This window comes from Denticeps clupeoides, chromosome 13, assembly GCF_900700375.1.
Source record: "Denticeps clupeoides chromosome 13, fDenClu1.1, whole genome shotgun sequence".
NCBI classification, from domain to species: Eukaryota; Metazoa; Chordata; class Actinopteri; order Clupeiformes; family Denticipitidae; genus Denticeps; species Denticeps clupeoides.
This window is the reverse complement of record NC_041719.1, coordinates 3185728-3203579: the sequence shown is the minus strand read 5'-3', so window position 1 is coordinate 3203579 and position 17852 is coordinate 3185728. Positions and strand designations below refer to the sequence as shown.

At 47.0% G+C, this 17852-nt stretch overlaps 1 protein-coding gene across 1 annotated transcript; it reads left to right on the top strand.

The window, feature by feature from the left end:
* The first annotated feature begins 12623 nt into the window (after nucleotides 1–12623).
* nufip2 (nuclear FMR1 interacting protein 2) lies at nucleotides 12624–17554 on the top strand. The gene is made up of 4 exons (XM_029001199.1): nucleotides 12624–12843; nucleotides 14675–16264; nucleotides 16381–16413; nucleotides 17318–17554. Exons 1-4 carry the CDS (start codon nucleotides 12711–12713, stop codon nucleotides 17368–17370), a joined length of 1809 nt encoding a protein of 602 aa, XP_028857032.1. The 5' UTR covers nucleotides 12624–12710; the 3' UTR covers nucleotides 17371–17554.
* The last annotated feature ends 298 nt before the right edge of the window (nucleotides 17555–17852 follow it).

The following is a 17852-nucleotide window of genomic DNA, read 5'->3' as shown; positions in this document are numbered from 1 at the left end:
TTTTGAACTGAGCGGAACCATTTGTCCAAATTAATAGATTACGACGCGGCCGTAATAATAGGAAACTTTCCCGGTACAATTTAGTGGGAGCACCTCTCCTGCTGCAAGTGCTATTTATCTCTTACAGGCCAGTCGCTTCACAGAAAGTCTTCTGCTGCTTGTCGGCAGGTAAATCCACGCTCATTCCCCCTCCATTCAAAAATTTACTTCAAATTCACAGAATCACGGAAGTTGTCGAATTTGTGCATTCATACAAATATAAATCCAGTCCTCACAGCATTTTTTTCTGATAAAACACTAACTGTAAACTTTGCGACGCAAAATTACCAAACGTAACCTTTGCAACGAGCAAAAATAAATTCATTTGCTGGACCTTCTAATTTTACATTGTAAAGTCCCAGTGACACTTGAAATATCAGATATTTGGGCTTCAAGTGCCATATAGCCATACACCTTCAAAAAGCAACTTATGTCCTTCTTGAAATATCTCAGAAGGCCCTGTCATTACTTTGAAGGATTACTGCTTTTAGGAACAAGCTGGCCTCCCAAAAATGTCCAGATTTACAGCCTCTGTGCATTAGGGCATGGCTTCAAGCATCTCTTGAGAACCGATCCGCGGGTCAAGGGACCGAAAGGCTCTGTCACAGCACCTGTGCACCCACTGTGTGCATGTGAGGGGACGAGCGTGGGTGACGAGACCTCGGCCTGCAGCCGCGCTGCTGATCGTATCAGCCTGATGGGTGGTGGCGCCATATCCTCTGCGCAACGAGCGGCCGTTGAAGCCATTGCTTTCTTCCTGAGTTTTCTTTTACTACTGGCCAACTAAGCAGCTCATTAGGAAGCGGCTTCCTTGAATTACTTCCCTGCAAAAAGCGTTCACCGCATGAAAGCTTTACTGTGCATGAATGTGGAAGGCGGCCATAAATGCAGAATTTTATGATGCAGTCATTTTGCTGCCATTTGAGCTACAGCCACAAAGTCAGGGTCATATATGCATGGGCACAAGTGTGTACGCTTTTCACCGTGTCCACGTTTAAACGCAAATACACCGTACTCAAGCTGAAGTTAACATTAGCTAACGTTATCTTGCTGGCTAACACTAATTACATACCGTGACATGGACTGATGTTGCTTAGTAATCTGAGAATAGTGATGAAAAACCAAGGTCTTACAAATAAAGCAAAAATAGTTAACCCTGAAGTGCATGACAAAGGAACACAATTACGATATCAAACGCTACCACTGTCAGAAATACACGAAGGTTATGGAAACGGGCTTATTTTTTTGGTGATTGAAAGTAATTGAAAGCGGAGTGCAACAGACCACCATATTTTTCCTCCTTTGGCCCTCGCAGTGCCTGCAGCATTGTGCTGTCAGAAGCTGCGGCGTCTGCAGGATTCGGCTGCAGCGCAGATCGATGGCAGGCGGATTTCACCGGTCACATCCTCTCTTTGTTCAGAAGTTCATTAATTTGTTTCAAGCAGCACGGAGGGCGTTGGAACCAAAACCCGCAGGCACTGCGGACCGTTGCTGAATGACCGGACACCATGCAGGGGCAGCAGCTTTATCGAAGTGATCATTTGACAAGCTTGCTTCTAAATCAATAGCGTTTAATCGAGCTGGTCCAGCATCTCTTTGCCAGCTGTCACTGAGTTCAAATGTTGAAATGCTGGAAACGCAGCTCTGCGCAATTAAGCCAGTGCGATCATTACCTACAGACGCGGCTGCTGTCAGATGCCGTCCGGCCCGTACGCCGGAATTATGCCGATTGGGACCGTTGAATCAGCCACCAGTTTTCCTTTTTATAACCAGCTACGTGACATTTAACCAAGGTCCTGTCAGTTCAGGCAGTTGCGCAAGAACTAGCACAATGTGATGAATGGCACAATGGTGTTCTAAATTATATGAAGGAGCAGGAGCAATTAGGCCACACTTTAATGTGAAAATGCTTTGCACCCTGACGCAAGTAGTACTGGCCACACCCATAACAAAAAAGAAGATTAATAATAAATAAATAAAGTGAAGTGATTGTCACATGTGATACACAGCAGCACAGCACACAGTGCACACAGTGAAATTTGTCCTCTGCATTTAACCCATTCGAAATTTGTCCTCTGCATTTAACCCATCACCCTGAGTGAGCAGTGGGCGGCCATGACAGGCGCCCAGGGAGAAGTGTGTGGGGACGGTGCTTTGCTCAGTGGCACCTCAGTGGCACCTTGGCGGATCGGGATTCGAACCAGCAACCTTCTGATTACAGGGCCGCTTCCTTAACCGCTAGGCCACCACTGCCACCACAAGCATGCATGTGAAGGCAGCATAAAAGCTGCAGTTTGAGAAATTAAAGTGTGAAGTTCCATATGGGCATTCACAATGTCGTGCATTTAACTATTCTTTATATTTCACTAGTACCCAGCCACATACAGGGTCTTCTCAAATCTCATCAAAATTAATATTTTACTTGAAAGTTACTAGTCATGGGCAGATGCATCACAACTTTCATTATCTGTAGAATACAGAGATTTTATTTTTGCACTTTTTACAGAGATTTTATTTTTGGATCACTGCTGCATGGATTCTGTTACATACAAACCCTGTACATGTGTGTAAATGACATAAATGAGTAGAAATACCATACATTGCTACTTACTTTGGTTAAATTAAACCATCTGTTGTTCTTTCGTGCTCTCGGGTGACCTTGGTTGTTTTGACTATGAAAACAGTCAAACAGTCAGTTTTTTTTTTAATAGCAGCGAGGTGTTTTCCAGAAGAATATTATAAAAGGCAAATAGGATTCTTAGGTGGTGAAATTACAACACTATCCTTCCTTTTCTTGTTCTGCAATTAGGGCGTAATGTGCAGGTTGGTTAAACACAGGGCCCTCGAATTGTGTCATGGCAGTTCCCTCTCTCTATAATTTGAAATTAGTTGTAGGAGACCATAACTTGTGCATGTTAATCATAGGTTGACTCACTGAAGGCAGTGGGAAAGGGTCGGAATTGTTGGCAAAGATATTCCAAAGGAACGTCTAGACCTGTAAAATAAAATAAGCCAAACAGCGCATATCATCAGGGAAAACCTGAGTTTACCTAAATCTGTAATCAATAAGCAATAACCTGAAAATGTAACCTGATAGAGCAAGGGGAGTTGTACATTATTCATATATTTTAATCGTATAACGTCAGTGGAAAGGTGTAGAAATGATGTCGTGACCGTAACAGATCTCCACACGCCCAGAGCCATGCACTCCCGACATCAGACTGGACGCGGACGCCCCGTTATTGCCCGTGCTAAAATGTTTATTGCGCGGATGGCCAAGAGGGCTGAGAGCCGGGTGAAGGTCAGATAATTGAGGGTTCAAGAGCGTGAGAATTGAGGAGCGGATGATGTTTGCCTTCCCCTGTGGTGAGAAGAGAGTCTCCGCGGTCACGAAGCCCCCTCTGCGCCTCGTGAAAGTGTTCACCACCGATCAGACGCAGGTTTATTCGATGCACTGAGACCCGGCGATTTAACTTACCTGTGAATATTTTCCATCTGCAGGAATTTCATTGTTGCTTCCCTGGTGAAACACTGCAGCAGATTTGCCGCCACGAGTTGTACGTTAGTATTTTTTGCAGTTTTACAACATTGTTTGGCAGATCTGGACAAGAGACATTAATCTTCTCTGAAGTCTGGACCTTCTGAAGAAAGACAAAGTACTACTGGAGTATTTTAGAAAAAAAAGATGGTTTTAAATGCTTAGTTTAATTTTCCATTGTGGGTTGACAAACCTAATAATGACTTCAAGCAGTGATATCTTTCAAGTGTCATTAGGTGTGAGGTCAGAGGTCAAATGTTGCCCTAAAGGGCAGCACTTTATCCGAATTGTGCAGTTCTGTGTCCACATCAATCAGATTACTCCTACTGATCATTATTATTATATTATTTGCTCCGAATGGTTGCTGTAATGTACCGTCCCTGGACAACATGTCATTTGCAGGCACTTTTTGACACCTCCAGGACGATCTACCCTAGATCTGCAGTTAAAGGACCATCGGAGCAGATCTGATGGAGTAAAGTGTAGTCAACCAGCAGCTCAGCAGGGGTCAGAAGGTGCTGAACACAGGCTGAACACAGGAGTCTCTAATACAGTGGCCATCGGATCAGCCATCTATTCACTTTCTTGTGCGGCTGCTGCTGCTGTAAAAACACTTACGTGCACAAACGTAATGTGCAGAGCGGGGCTACGCAAACACACTCATCATTGTCATCATTTCCACCGGCACGACTGTAATTTCGGGCCGGCGCACAATAAACGCAGGCCGATTCATTTGTAACGGAAATGTTTTGCACAGGCCGGCGCCTCTGAGTAACAGCGGTGATTTACAGCCGGCGCTGGCAGATTTACGGCCTTCCACTGAGAGCTTCCACTGTGTAGTTAGGAGGAGCCTTGCGCCGGCCCTTCTGACAGATGACAAGACACCGGCAATTATCAGTCGCCGCGAATAAATCAGGCAGTGAGAACCGCTGAAGGAGTAACTATTTTTCTCAAATGGGCGCCTCTCGCTCGGGCGAAGCTTTTACAGCCTTTGCACCAGTTCCTAGACAAGATTACATGACATTTTACAATGATAACACCACTAAGAGCTGCTTCGGCGCGATTCGGACGCGATTTAGCTTGAATATGTATTTGCATTTGTCAGATTAAAACGTGTGATTTGTAGGGGCTTCCCAGGCCTTGTAAAAAAAAAGACGCGATTAAAAGTGATGGAATTGAAGCCAACCGCCAAGTCATCTGGAACCTCCCCGTTTCCATTCGCCGGGTTACTCAGACCCGTGCAGGCCCGCACATGCTCCGACGCGGCGCTCTCTCCCCCCCGGCTCTGCCGCGGAATGATGTCACTCACGCTGTTTATGTGTGGACGCTTTTATTTATTTATTCATTCATTCATTCGGCTCGGATTCGGATCCCGTCGCGAAGAGGAGGAGGGGCCTGTGGCCGTGGCCCCGTGACTCACCGCCGTCTGGCCCTGTCTGAGGAAAGAGAGAGTCCGTCGGTGGCATGGAGGGGTGACTCACTGCTGCTGGACTAATTTAGGAGGGCCTGACTTACTCTCACTGGCCCACTCTGTAAACACACACACACACACACACACAGTGGGTCTGGCCTCAACAACAACTCTGCATTTCACAATGCCCATATAAACTTGTAAACACATTGTAAATGCTTACGTTTTTCATTATTCACAAAACACACACACTTTTTCCTTTATCAGAAGCCCTTATCCAGAGGGCCTTACAGTCAGTAGTTACAGGGACAGTCCCCCCCTCCGGAGACACTCAGGGTTCAGTGTCTGGTAGCAAGTGGGGTCTGGTCTTCTGGTTCATCTTACCCACTAGGCTACTACCACAATTTATACATACTTATGCCAGTGATCTGGTGATTACTGGTGCATCACGCGGTTTATTAATATTTAATCAGTGCTTTTAAATGAGTAATAGTTTTCCAGGCATGAACAGAAGTACTCCGATGTTTGAATACATTTCACCTGCTGACTTATGAAATCATTCCTTGCCTACAAGGCCATAAAGCGCGTCCTCTACCTAACGTCTGCGTAACGTAGACATCGCAGCGTCTGCCAAGATCGAGGCCGATGACGCACGCTGCCATCAGACCTGGGCAGGATTTGTGGTGAGTACGGGCTGACGCGGCCTGGCTTTGTGATGCACGTCTCCATGGCGAGGGGAGGCATTTTTCCCAGGTGCAACTCAAAAAACGATGCACGTGTGCAAAATATGCATAATGCATTGCATTGTTCATAAAATAATGACAGTGACGATGGTGATGACATTTAAAGAGCAAATCATGCATCGTAGTTTTTTCTAAACACAAATTTCAAACAGTCTTGAAAACAAATATGCAAAAATCATACAGTCAGTTCAGGGGAAAAAAATGTTGCTGTGAGATGAAGGCGCCCCTTAAAGCACTTTCAAAGTTTCCGCTGCATTCCAGGCCGGTGAAATATGAGTGGTTAATGACAGCGGCTGAGACAGCGAGGACAGTCTGTCGTCGGGGTACCAGGGAAATAAAAATCACGAGCCTCGCTCAAGGCTAGCTCGCCAACTACCTGTATTAGCGCAACCCCGGGCCCTGGGCCTAACATTAGCACGGTAACTGCTCTGCAATTAAAAGCAGCAAACATTTCACTCAGTCGCCGATTTATGCTCAGGATGACAACGCGGCAAACGCCGGCCTGTCTTCCCGTTAATGCGGCGCAGGAATGTGGCCCAGCCGATGGTCTTTTCTGACTCCTGTGATATACGACTCTCCTGACCTTGCACTCATAAATGAAAGGTATGTTTCGGAGCCACGTAGGTTTCAAAATGCATTTTTAGACTTTCTTAACTCTATCGGTGGATCTATAACACAGCAGACGTTGTTCTGAGTTAATCAAGTCCTTCCAGTGCAGCCTGGTTATTGATCAGATGGCATGTCAATATTCCTATTCACACAGACTTCAGAACATTTACAGCCCTTATCCAGAGCAACTTACAGTCAGTCATTACAGGGACAGTCCCCCCCCTGGAGACACTAGTAGCCTAGTGGGTAACACAAGCACCTATAAACCCAAATTTAAATTTACATTTATGGCATTTATCAGACGCCCTTGTCCAGAGCGACTTACAATCAGTAGTTACAGGGACAGTCCCCCCCCTGGAGCAACTTAGGGTTAAGTGTCCTGCTCAGGGACACGATGGTAGTAAGTGGGATTTGAACCTGGGTCTTCTGGTTCATAGGCGAGTGCATCACCCACTAGGCTACTACTACCCACAGAACATGAAGTAACCATTTTATATTAAGTAATACTGAAGCTGCTGGGGGGAAGTTTATAAGAGATTATGGCCGGGGATTGTATTTCTGTCATTTCTGTGACCGATGCAGTAACATCGGTCACAGGCATGCAAGACTGCTTTCTTTGCTATAACCTGATGACTTCATCAATAAATTGTATAAATTGTACATTATCATACCACATATCATACAAGATATTAAATGTGGATCTCACAGCACCACTACTTAGGGCAGGGACTGCAGTAGTCAGAGTTTGTGCTTCAGTAGAGCCTCCAAATATGGGACCGTCTGCAAAGTTCTGCCAGCCTTTAATAAATGTTTTTTTTTTACAAGCTTCACTGGATCATTTTAAGCTGTCACAGAAAAACACAAGAACTCTGAGCTACTGATTTTCTGCAAAATGCTAATGCCGAATATATTCAAATAAATCTACATGGTCTCACTTGCCCAAATTAATATCTCTCACATAGTGGAAGGCTTGTTTCGAAAATATTGATTTTATTAATTTGAAGCGCATTTCTTCCAGCTTGTGATCAGGGGGTGTAAAACGAATACAGTCCTAAACAAATGAATATCCCCTGGTTCTCGGGCCTGCATTGGTTCAGTGTTAAGCCCTCGCTATTGGTTTTTAAATGTAAGGATCTTTGCTCTTTAATAGGGCTTGTGACAGTATGACGTGTGGTACAGAGTGACAATATGATAATATATCAGTGTATGGGTATATTTAGAAAATACAGTATAATAACAGTAGTAAAAGTGATATGATTGTATGATAATGGTAATAATAATAAAACAGCAGTACAGTGTGAGGCGGTGAGAGATGTATCAAAATGAAGTGTGCAATGCTGTTGTAGGTTTAAGTCCAGGTATGAAGAGCAGATATGAACTACAAAGCACTGATGAACGTCGGTCCAGGTTGGACCCCTAACTGCAGAAGCCAAAAGAAGACGAGGAACATATATGATTGTGTTGATAATAGCCAGCCTATGTCAGCAAAAACTTAAAAGCTCATTCTGGTATATTAATGCATATTTCACAACTGATATGGGGTGAAAGGGTTCGGTGAACGTTGCTCAGATAGTTTAATAGTTTCAGACTTCATGGGAAATGATCGAATGGTGAAAGTCTGTTTATGATCTTGATCATGTTCATCTGTCACTTTTGACATCGCCAGGAAACCCGGCAGATAAAGAAGACACCAATAGTGTTTGCTTTTTAAAAAACTCAGGGAAGCAACAGATGCAAAGCAGCCACATTTGACAAACAAGCAGCACTTCCACATGACAAGAAGGTCATGGCGCTTTGAAGGCACATTCCTGCCTGACGGGCGCTGTAATTACACGCACTAGTTATTATGTTCCAACAAGCTAAACACTTACACTGTGGTCAAGGTTAAGGAGGTGAAGCCGGGTTCCCACGGATGTCATCCTGCGGCGCGAGCACGGATGGAGAAACGCGCCCGTTCTGGGCAAGCAGGGCTTCCAATCAGGCCTTACGTTGTACAAATATTCTTGTCTGACCATGTTTCGGGCGTCTTGTGCACCTTGCCTGCCAGCCAGCAGGTATCACAGATTTGAATTTGAATTCTGATGGCTTAAATGCAGAGGACACTGCATTTCGTGCTGTGCATCACAATGACAATCACTTCACATGGCCCTTATGATATGGGGAAACATCTTTATGAAAAATCATAATTATGGGGAAAGTGAGTGAAAGTGAAGTATTTGTGATACACAGCACACTGTGACACGGAGAAATGTGTCCTCTGTATTTAACCATCACCATTGGTGAGCAGTGGGCACCATGACAGTCTCCCAGGGAGCAGTGTATGGGGACGGTGCTTTGCTCAGTGGCACCTTGGCGGATTGGGATTCGAACCCGGCAAGCTTCCTTAGCCGCTAGGCCACCCCAGTTCAATCTTCAATGGTACCACTGTGTCACCTCTGGCTGTCTAGTGAATTTATGTTCCTTCAGATAGGGGGCAGTATTTCTATTTTGAGGGGGAAAAAAGAAAATGAAGATTTCGAGTGCTGATCACACGGTTCCCTCCTCTGACCTTCACCTTTACTCACTAGCGCCCCATGAGGTGCCAGCTTGCATATCCCTCACAGAATATGATGGATGGTCTTGGAGATTTGGAGGAAATGGAGCCCGTTTATGGGTGGATCAATTTCCATAGCTGTCATGCAGAAATAATGTCAAAATTGCTATATATGGTTTCCAAACTTATGAAATCAACACAGCAGATACTCCGCCACTCCTGATTCATCTCATCCTACAAGGCCATCATCCAGTAGCCCAGCGGTGCTGAGCGGTGGTGTGTGGGATGAATAGAATTCAGTAAAGGCACCGTGTTCCCTTCTGAGAGTAAGGATCATGATAAGAATCTCACACGACTCCACTCCTGAAATGACCTGTAGGCGGGTGTGGCCGTATGGGATTGTTTTCCATGTTAAAAGCCATTAAAAACCATTATGATATTCTGCATGGTGGTTCTCGATAAAAAAGGCTTTTCTGCCCCCTACGGGTTGATGGAGAGAAGTTCCTTCCTTCACATGTTTAAACTACTCTCAACTTACTGGCACATTAGTGTACGAATATGTGTAAGGTACAAAATAAAACTTTTAATTAATGTTCACATTTATTAATGGGGCTAATAAAGCACCATGACTGGATCAAACTTCACTTTGTTCCTCATCTGTATGTTATTTTCACCCCTGATAACATGCTGATAATCTTTCAACTGTCACTGGATTTATTAAATTCACTTTATTATACCTGCCATAGTTATTTATTCTTTAGTTAAATTATAAATAAAGTTTTTTCTTATCTTACTATGTTTCGAGATTCGAGAGGTTTGTTGTCAATACAACAGTATACAGTGTCTTAAAATGCTGTTTCACAGACCCACCATTAAGAAAAAATGAAAAGATTATACATAAATTTTAAGAACCTAGCCTAAAAATAAAAAAGGCTGTGTAACACCTTTCTATTCAGACCTGCACGCTGTCACAAATTTGAGTAAATATATCCATTTATATTTACAGCTTTTGCCAGACACTTTTATCCAACGTAACTTATATGAGTTTTGAAATGTCTATTATGTTACTCCATCTTAAATGTACAAAAAACTTTTTTACAAGAAATGGCTCATTTTATTCCCAACAGCTTTTGTAATAATGTTTAAGTGCAAAACGAAACTGTAAAAAGTATTCTTATATTCAAAGCTTGTTAAAGCCCCTTAAGTCAATTTTTGCAGACATATGAGCTTCACCTGTGACTAATAATGGATGAATTAGGTCTCAAGTGTATAAAAAGAACCCCAGTACACTAGACCTTCACGCTGAGACTAAAGTGTTGACTATCAAGAGGCTGAAGACCAGATCCACTGCTGATGTAGCAGACACTTTCAATGTGTCTCAGCATCAAGTACAGAGGATAAAAAAAAGATTTGAAGAGACTGGAGACGTTTTTGACAAGCCCAGGTCAGGCAGACCCTGCAGACAACTGCTTGAGAGGACTGTTTGTCACTCCACTGCAGCAGAGCTCCACGAGACCTGGTCACCTGAAGTCCCTGTGTCAACCAGAACAGTTTCCATCAGATTCCGTCTCGAAATGGCCTCCATGGTCGAATCGGTGCCCAGAAGCCGGCACTAAAAAAAAGACAATTTGCCAATAACCACAGGCTGCTAAATGGATGGACACTGGAAAAGGTGCATTTTAAGATGAATCTTCTTTTGAATTACACCACAGTCACTGCAAATATTGCAGGAGACCTACTGGAGCCCGCATGGATCCGAGATTCACCCAGAAAACAGTGAAGTTTGGTGGCGGAAAAATCGTGGTCTGGGGTTACATCCAGTATGGGGGTGTGTGAGAGATCTGCAAAGTGGAAGGCAACATCAATAGTCTGAAATACCAAGAAATCTTAGATACCTTTTATATACCCAACCATAAAAGAGGTCCAATTCTGCAGCAGGATGGAGCTCCATCACATACTTCCATCTCCACATCAAAGTTCCTCAAGGCGAAGAAGATCAAGATGCTCCAGGATTGGCTAGCCCAGTCACCAGACATGAACATCATTGAGCATGTGTGGGGTAGGATGAAAGAGGAAGCATGGAAGACGAAACCAAAGAATATTGATGAACTCTGGGAGTTCATCAATTAATTGTATGAATCCTTGCCAAACCACATGGATCCAGTCCTTCAAGCTCATGGAAGTCATACAAGATAATAAATGTGGATCTCACAGCACCACTACTTAATTTGCTGACATATTTTTGTATTTGCGGTAAATTTGTTCAATTTCTTTAAAGGCGACAATAACACAAATTGGTTAATTAAAAGTCAGGTAAATAGCAGGTGTTTCTACAAAATAGATAAGCATTTACATTTAAGGCATTTGGCAGACAAGCGACAAGACTTTTGTCAGGGACGGTATATAAGAGCCACAAGGGTGGTAGTAGCCTAGTGGGTAACACACTCGCATATGAACCAGAAGAGCCTGGTTCAAACCTCACTTACTACCGTTGTGTCCCGAGCAAGACACTTAACCCTGAGTGTCTCCAGGGGGGTGACTGTCCCTGTAACTACTGATTGTAAGTCGCTCTGGATAAGGGTGTCTGATAAATACTGTAAAATGTACTGTAAATGTAAAATATAATCTAAGCATTTCCTAAAAAGGATTATCTTTAGCAACTGTTCAAACATCTAATGGAGGTTCACCTAGTGAAAATAGTTAATCAATCTTATTTATTTCATAACATTATGGCTGACCAGTGTGCCCATGCGCCGTGTGTTACCTATGAATTAAAAAGTGTATGATGGGATATTTGACAATAAATAGAATTCTGACAGGAATCAAATTCAGCAAGGGAATTTCGGGAATGCTTCTTATTAAGATCTTAATCCCTCCGCTGTATGCAGAGTTCAGTGCTGAGACTCATAACCAGTACATAACTGAACTTCAAGGGCCATGAGCCCCTGGCCCCTGGTTTAATTCCCCTCACAGTTTACCACAGGAATTGAACCAGGACATGTGTTTCGACCAGTGAAAAACTGAAAGCTGAAGGTAACTTCTGAGACCTGCATAGAGCTAGGAGAGATGTAAAAAAAAATCATATTTGTGATTAAGCATCGGATCTGGAACTGCAGGCTTTTGAGGTGATAACAGCCTAATACTGAGTAACACACCTAACTTTGAACCTGATGAGCACAAAGACGCAGATTCGATCGGTGCCATGTTGGAAGGATGTTATAATAAAAAGCCGCAGATGTTGCCAGATGCGTAACTTTCCGAAATTGCACCAAAACGCACACCAATGTACAAAAAGTATGTGACTTTCGCGAATGCTTACTCTGTCTCACAGAATTGAGACATGAGTTCCTCTGTGAATACTGTCCACAAGCAAAATTACCGACACCATAAAATTCTAAATCCCTCAATCTGGCAACACGTCTTCACATCGCAGGTCGTTTGCGCGGTTTATTGTTATGCTTTTATTTCCTGGATGTAATATATTAAAGTGTATCTGAAGATGATAGATACTTTATAATAAAATATTAATATATTAAAATGAAATATACAAAAGAGAACCCAAAACGTGATGTAAACATGACACCCATTAAGAGTTTTTTTTATTATTTTACCACGACTGTTAAAAAAAAAAAAAGATATAGAAAGAGTTGGATCTTAGCTCAGCTTTTTTTTTTTTTTGTTTTTTTTGCGTGAACGCACGTTTGGAGACGTGGAGCCCTTGCGCCCGTGGCGTGGCGCCGTCGACGGGAAGCGCCGCGCTGATTGGCTGCCGCGGAGGCTCCGGCGGTTCCGCTGCGCGCCGCAGTGCTCGGTCCCAGACGCTCCCGTTACAGTTCGATGGAGGAGCGGCCCAGCGCGGGGGCACCCGGGAGATTTTCTACTCATGGCGGAGACCGACTGAAGCCCCCGGTGAATGATGAGCAGCGCCACTGCCAGGACCAGGACGAGGAAACGCCGACGAAGAAAAGCGGTGGGTGCCCGGCGCGAAAGGCCTCGAACTTTTCCCCCCCATTCTTCTCCCCCCTTGTTCGAGCGAGATTTCGGCGGCGGCCTGGCCAGCCTATTCGCTGGCGGAGGGGAGTGTCTTGCCGCTGTTCGCGGGTCGTTATTCTCTGAAGCCCGACGCTAATATTAGCCCGCTTGCTACGCGGGTAGCCGCTGGACGCGTGTGTGTGCGCGTTGACCTTGTGCTTTGCTTGCAACTCCGTGTCGCGAAAAGCGGATCGTCGGGCCTCGAACACGGGACTTCTCGCCCTGGATGAAGGCGTCGTCGGCGCCGGTTCAGTAAGAGTGTGGTTTTCGATTTAAATGTGCCGATTTGTTTTCTGGGGAAGCAGCCAGCGCGTCTCGGCGAAGGTCCCGGTTGGCTGTGGACGTATACTGCGACTGGGTATTGGTCAGCCGCGCCTTGTTCGCCCGTTTACACGCACGGCTGGTAGGAAATTCTGACGGGGAACTGCCCGTGGCATAACCCCAGCTCTCTCGGAATGTTCTCCCGTAGCGCTACTACTTCCGGTCCGCCATGTTGGCTGCCGAAAAATCGCCCAAATTCGCTTTAATGTCGTCGGCCGGCCGCGTTCGCGTGTGGCGTCGGCGCAGAAGCTTCGGTCCGCGGCAGGGACGCGTGTTAAACGTGTCGGCCGCGCGTTTTTTTCCCGGCCGGGCCCTGTTGCTCCGGCGGTCACGTGAGCGGCCCGTCTGGCGGCGCTTAAAAACACTTCAAATGGCCGAAACGTCGCGCTTTTTCCGGCGACGTCTCCCCACCGAAGGCGAGCCCGGCGGCCGCGGGTTATTTTTACGCCGCGCTGATTTTACAAAAAAAAGGGCGTGGGGCCGCCTGCGCGCCGGCCAACACCCTCCGTGCCGGGCCCAGGCGACGCGACGCCCCGCTCGGAAGCCCAGATCCGGGCCGCCTCGCTGCGAGGGAACCGGGGAACTAAACGCAGGTTGATCGTCGTTTGCCGACCGCGGTCGGGTCGAAAGTTGGGGGTCGTTTGAAAATGTCCTTGTCATTCCGTGAAATATTTCGTTTGAGTTGAAAATATTGCCACGTTAATGAGAACTATTCACTGACGCTGAAATAACGCCCCAACCCACATGAGCTTCACCCCCCCGTAATATACTTGACTAGTGAGAATGTAGCTTGTTTAATCAGTGCAACGTTTTTTTTTATTTTTATATATATATATATATAGATAGATAGTGAAGAAGTATCGTTCCACCTTTAACAGTTACCAGTTACGATATTTCTGAATGAGCCTTCTGGGTCAGTTACAGAAATCTTTTTATAAAACGTGCAGCAAAGCATGACAGAAGATGACCAAAAAAACACTTCAGAAAACCATCCAATGAATTGAAAATGCCACATTCGTTTCATAATTCGTTTTGTCGTGGTCCATAAAATAACCTCGTGCTTTAATATTACGTCGGAGGCCACTCCCGCACGTGCCGGGGTTTCGGCCGCGGCGGTTGAAACAGAAATCGATGCGTGCTGAAGTGTCGATCCCTCGCCCGGGCCGCTGTTCCTGAACGTTGCAGCCAATCAGACCGTGCGGTTGGCTCAGCATATTACATTTCTCCTGACCCAGTTGCCTGGGTTGCAACTATTTAAAGTTACTGTAAGCAGGTAGAAACGTTCGTGCTGGTGCCTTAGTTGGACTTGTATGTCCAATTTAAATACACTTTTCCTGAAATGCAGTGTGTGTGCATATTATTAAGACCGTCTTGTCCTTATTTCACTGTCAGTCTGTTGAGAATCTGTCCTATTTTTAGCGTAATTTCTGTTTCTCCGATGCTTGCAGGTTATGGGAAAGTGAACGGGACAACTGCAGCGGCACAAGAGATCGCCATTACCCATAATCCATCTGGCAGCCGTCGTCTTCAGAGCAGCAGTAATGACCGACGCCTCTTAGAACACAACGCGAAAGTCAGGGCTCCGTCCAGGGCGGTGGCCTTTTACGGGGCGGGGGAGCGGAAGGGCGGTGGCAGCCACCGGAGCAGCATGGACAGTAAGAATGACCGCCCTCCTGATCCAAAGCACCCGGAGGGCAAGAAGGAGGCTCTGACGTCGCTGAACGGCGTCGTGGCCCCCGGCCTGCTCGCCAACGGCTACCCCGGCAGGAGCGGCAGCCAGAACGACAACGATGGCAGCGGCTCCGAGAGCGGCTACACCACCCCGAAGAAGCGGCGCAACGGCCAGCGCAGCGTCCAGCCGGGCAGGTCCGGCAAGCAGGAGGCGGAGCCTCTAGACGCCTACGAGTGTTCGGAGGGCGTCCTGACCGCCGCCAGGCTGGAGGACAGTGCCACAAAGTCCCTCGCCAGCGACCTGCCACGCAAGAACTCTGACGGCAAGGTGAAGAAGCTGGAGGAGCGTCCAGGGAAGGCCAGGTCCGCCAACCCGGTGGTGAAGGAGGACGCCTGGACGTTGTTCAGACCCCCTCCGGTGTTCCCGGTGGACAACAGCAGTGCTAAGATAGTGCCTAAGATCAGTTATGCAAGCAAAGTGAAGGAGAACCTCAACAAGTCGGACCGGGAGCCCCTCCCGCCGACCGCCAGGCTGTCCCAGGTGCCCATGTCTGCGGTCAAGACCATCACCTCGGCCAGCTTCACCAACGGGCCCCTGCTCCCGGGCGAGGGCAGCAACGGCTGCTCCCTGCCCGGCCTCCTGCTCGGCGGCGGCGCCGCGCCCGCGCTGGCCTTCCTTGCCCACGGGGGCGAGAATGTAGCATCGGCCGCCGCGGACGCGCTCCAAAAGTCCAGTCTGTTTGTTTACCCCCTGGCCGCCGCCCCTTCCAATATGCAACTCTCGCTCCCGAGCGGCCGCCAGGTAGACCCGCCCCCCGCCGCTGCTCCGACAAATCAGAAGTCTCTGGTGGACATCTTTCAGAACCAGTGGGGACTGTCCTTCATCAACGAGCCCAGCGCCGGGCCCGAGGGCGGCGCCGAGGCGGGCTCCCGCTCAGCCGGCACTGGCAAGCCGGCGGAGGTGACGTTTCAGGGCGGCTGTCCCCCCTCGGTGTCCCCCCAGAGACAAGAGCAACCTTTCCCCAAAGCGTACGAGCTGGACAAACGGACTTCTCCGCCCGCCCTCAGCAGGGTGGTGGGCCTCGGCCCTCCGCCCGCCCTGCCGGCGGAGGTGGGAGGCTGCCCGCCGACCCCAGGCCTCGGCGCGGCCGTCCAGAAGGACGCGCCTCGGGGTCTCGGTGCAATACTGTTCAACTCTTCCTCCGCTAGGGACCCGGGCGACGAACGGCGTCCGGCCTCGCCGCCGACGACTACTGCCGCCGCCGCGCTGGCCTGCGCCAGGAAGCAGGGCCACACCAAGGGCTTGGACAGGCTGTCGGGCTGGGGCATTTTTGACCTAAAAGCTGCTGTAATTTATCACACTAAAGGTACTTGCGTGTCTCCAGGTTCTCTGGACATGCCGACTGATGGTAGTTTCAGTGTTAATCGAGTCCTTCGTCACTCAGTTGTAATTTGTCTTCTTTTTTTTGTTCTTTTTTTTCAGAAATGGAATATATTTTGAATTTGCAAAAACAAGGTAAGCATTTTTTTATTTTTTTGTAAACATTTATTTATTTTTGTCCTTACAGGTAAATATGCTCTGCATGCTGTTTTGTTTCTATGTCTTAGTGGCATTGATGTATTAAAGATTTTTTTTTTTTCTCCTTCCGGTTTTTATTCGTTCTCCTTTTTAAGAAAATGAAGAAGAAAGTGAAGTGATTGTCGCTTGAGATACACAGCACACGGTGCACACAGTGAAATTTGTCCTCTGCATTTAACCCATCACCCTGAGTGAGCAGTGGGCAGCCATGACAGGCTCCCGGGGAGCAGCGTGTGGGGAACGGTGCGGGATTCGAACAGGCAACCTTCTGATAACGTGGCCGCTTCCTTAACCGCTAGACCAGTAGTCTGAAAGGGTGCGGTATATTCAAATCAGCTACAGCATTACGACTGTGTGGTTTATAAGGCCGCAAGGGAACGTTTTGTCATTGGCATCCCCTTGACATACAGCGCCACCTAGTGGTTTCTCTGTACTCTGAAGACTAATTTGGGGCCTGTCAGTATAAGAGACCAATTACTATTGTGCTGGGAATGTCCCGAACGTCACCAAATATCACCCTGAGCTTTGTGGCCACGCCTCCGACCATGCTAATATGGCTCCTTAGCGACTCCGTCCTACAACACAATCGTACAGTCCACTTTATTATGAAGGCCAGACGGGCCCGTTAATATTTCTTCTGGAACTCTGGTTTTGGTATTCTTCTTGTTATTCAGGAAATTCGCTGAAAAGCATACCAGCGTCCTTTTGGTTTTATATCAACGTAAATTCAATTGACAACTGAACTGGTTTTGTTTAATCTTTGTGAACTTCCGAGGTTTGTCTGAATACCAATCGTAATATTTAATGGCCCAGAATGACACTGCATCTGTCCCCTCTGCAGATCCAAAAAGAGTAGTGCTGTATGGAGAGGCGAAGGACCGGCCTGACCAGTGAAGCTGGGATCCTGAACGGCACGGACCTCGTCAGCCGGACGGTGCTGCGGAAAGCGACTGCGCTCATGGAAGAGACTTGGCTGCTCCTTTGAAACGAACACACTGATTCTGAGTGAATCTTGACACACTGCAGAGATGCTGCAGTCCCGCCGGGCACAGGGACCAGTGTGGTCAGACGGCAATAGCAGGGGGTCCTGGTGGGTTAAAGGGTTTGGGGGGGGGGGGGGGGTTAGGTCGGCTGAGGAGATGCTGGAGACGAGCGGAGCTGCACACTGAGGCCTCTGGTCTTCCTCATCCTCCTTTTTAAGTGTTTGTTGTGGGACAGTCCATGGATTCAAACACTCAAAATAAACTTTTGCACACAAATGCAGAACCCAGACTGGTACACAGACGCTCGCTCGGAAGACAACTCCCATCGCTCCGCCAGATCGTCTTCACAAATTCGGACCGTCTGGTTTGTGTGCAGCTGTGTGAAACTTGAAA

What these genes read in the sequence shown, in the direction of transcription:
- nufip2 (XM_029001199.1), top strand. Translation starts at nt 12,711, where the DNA reads ATGGAGGAGCGGCCCAGCGCGGGGGCACCCGGGAGATTTTCTACTCAT. An exon ending in TGTAATTTATCACACTAAAG is followed by an intron (nt 16,265 to 16,380) that starts GTACTTGCGTGT and finishes CTTTTTTTTCAG; the next exon opens with AAATGGAATATATTTTGAAT. An exon ending in TTTGAATTTGCAAAAACAAG is followed by an intron (nt 16,414 to 17,317) that starts GTAAGCATTTTT and finishes TCCCCTCTGCAG; the next exon opens with ATCCAAAAAGAGTAGTGCTG.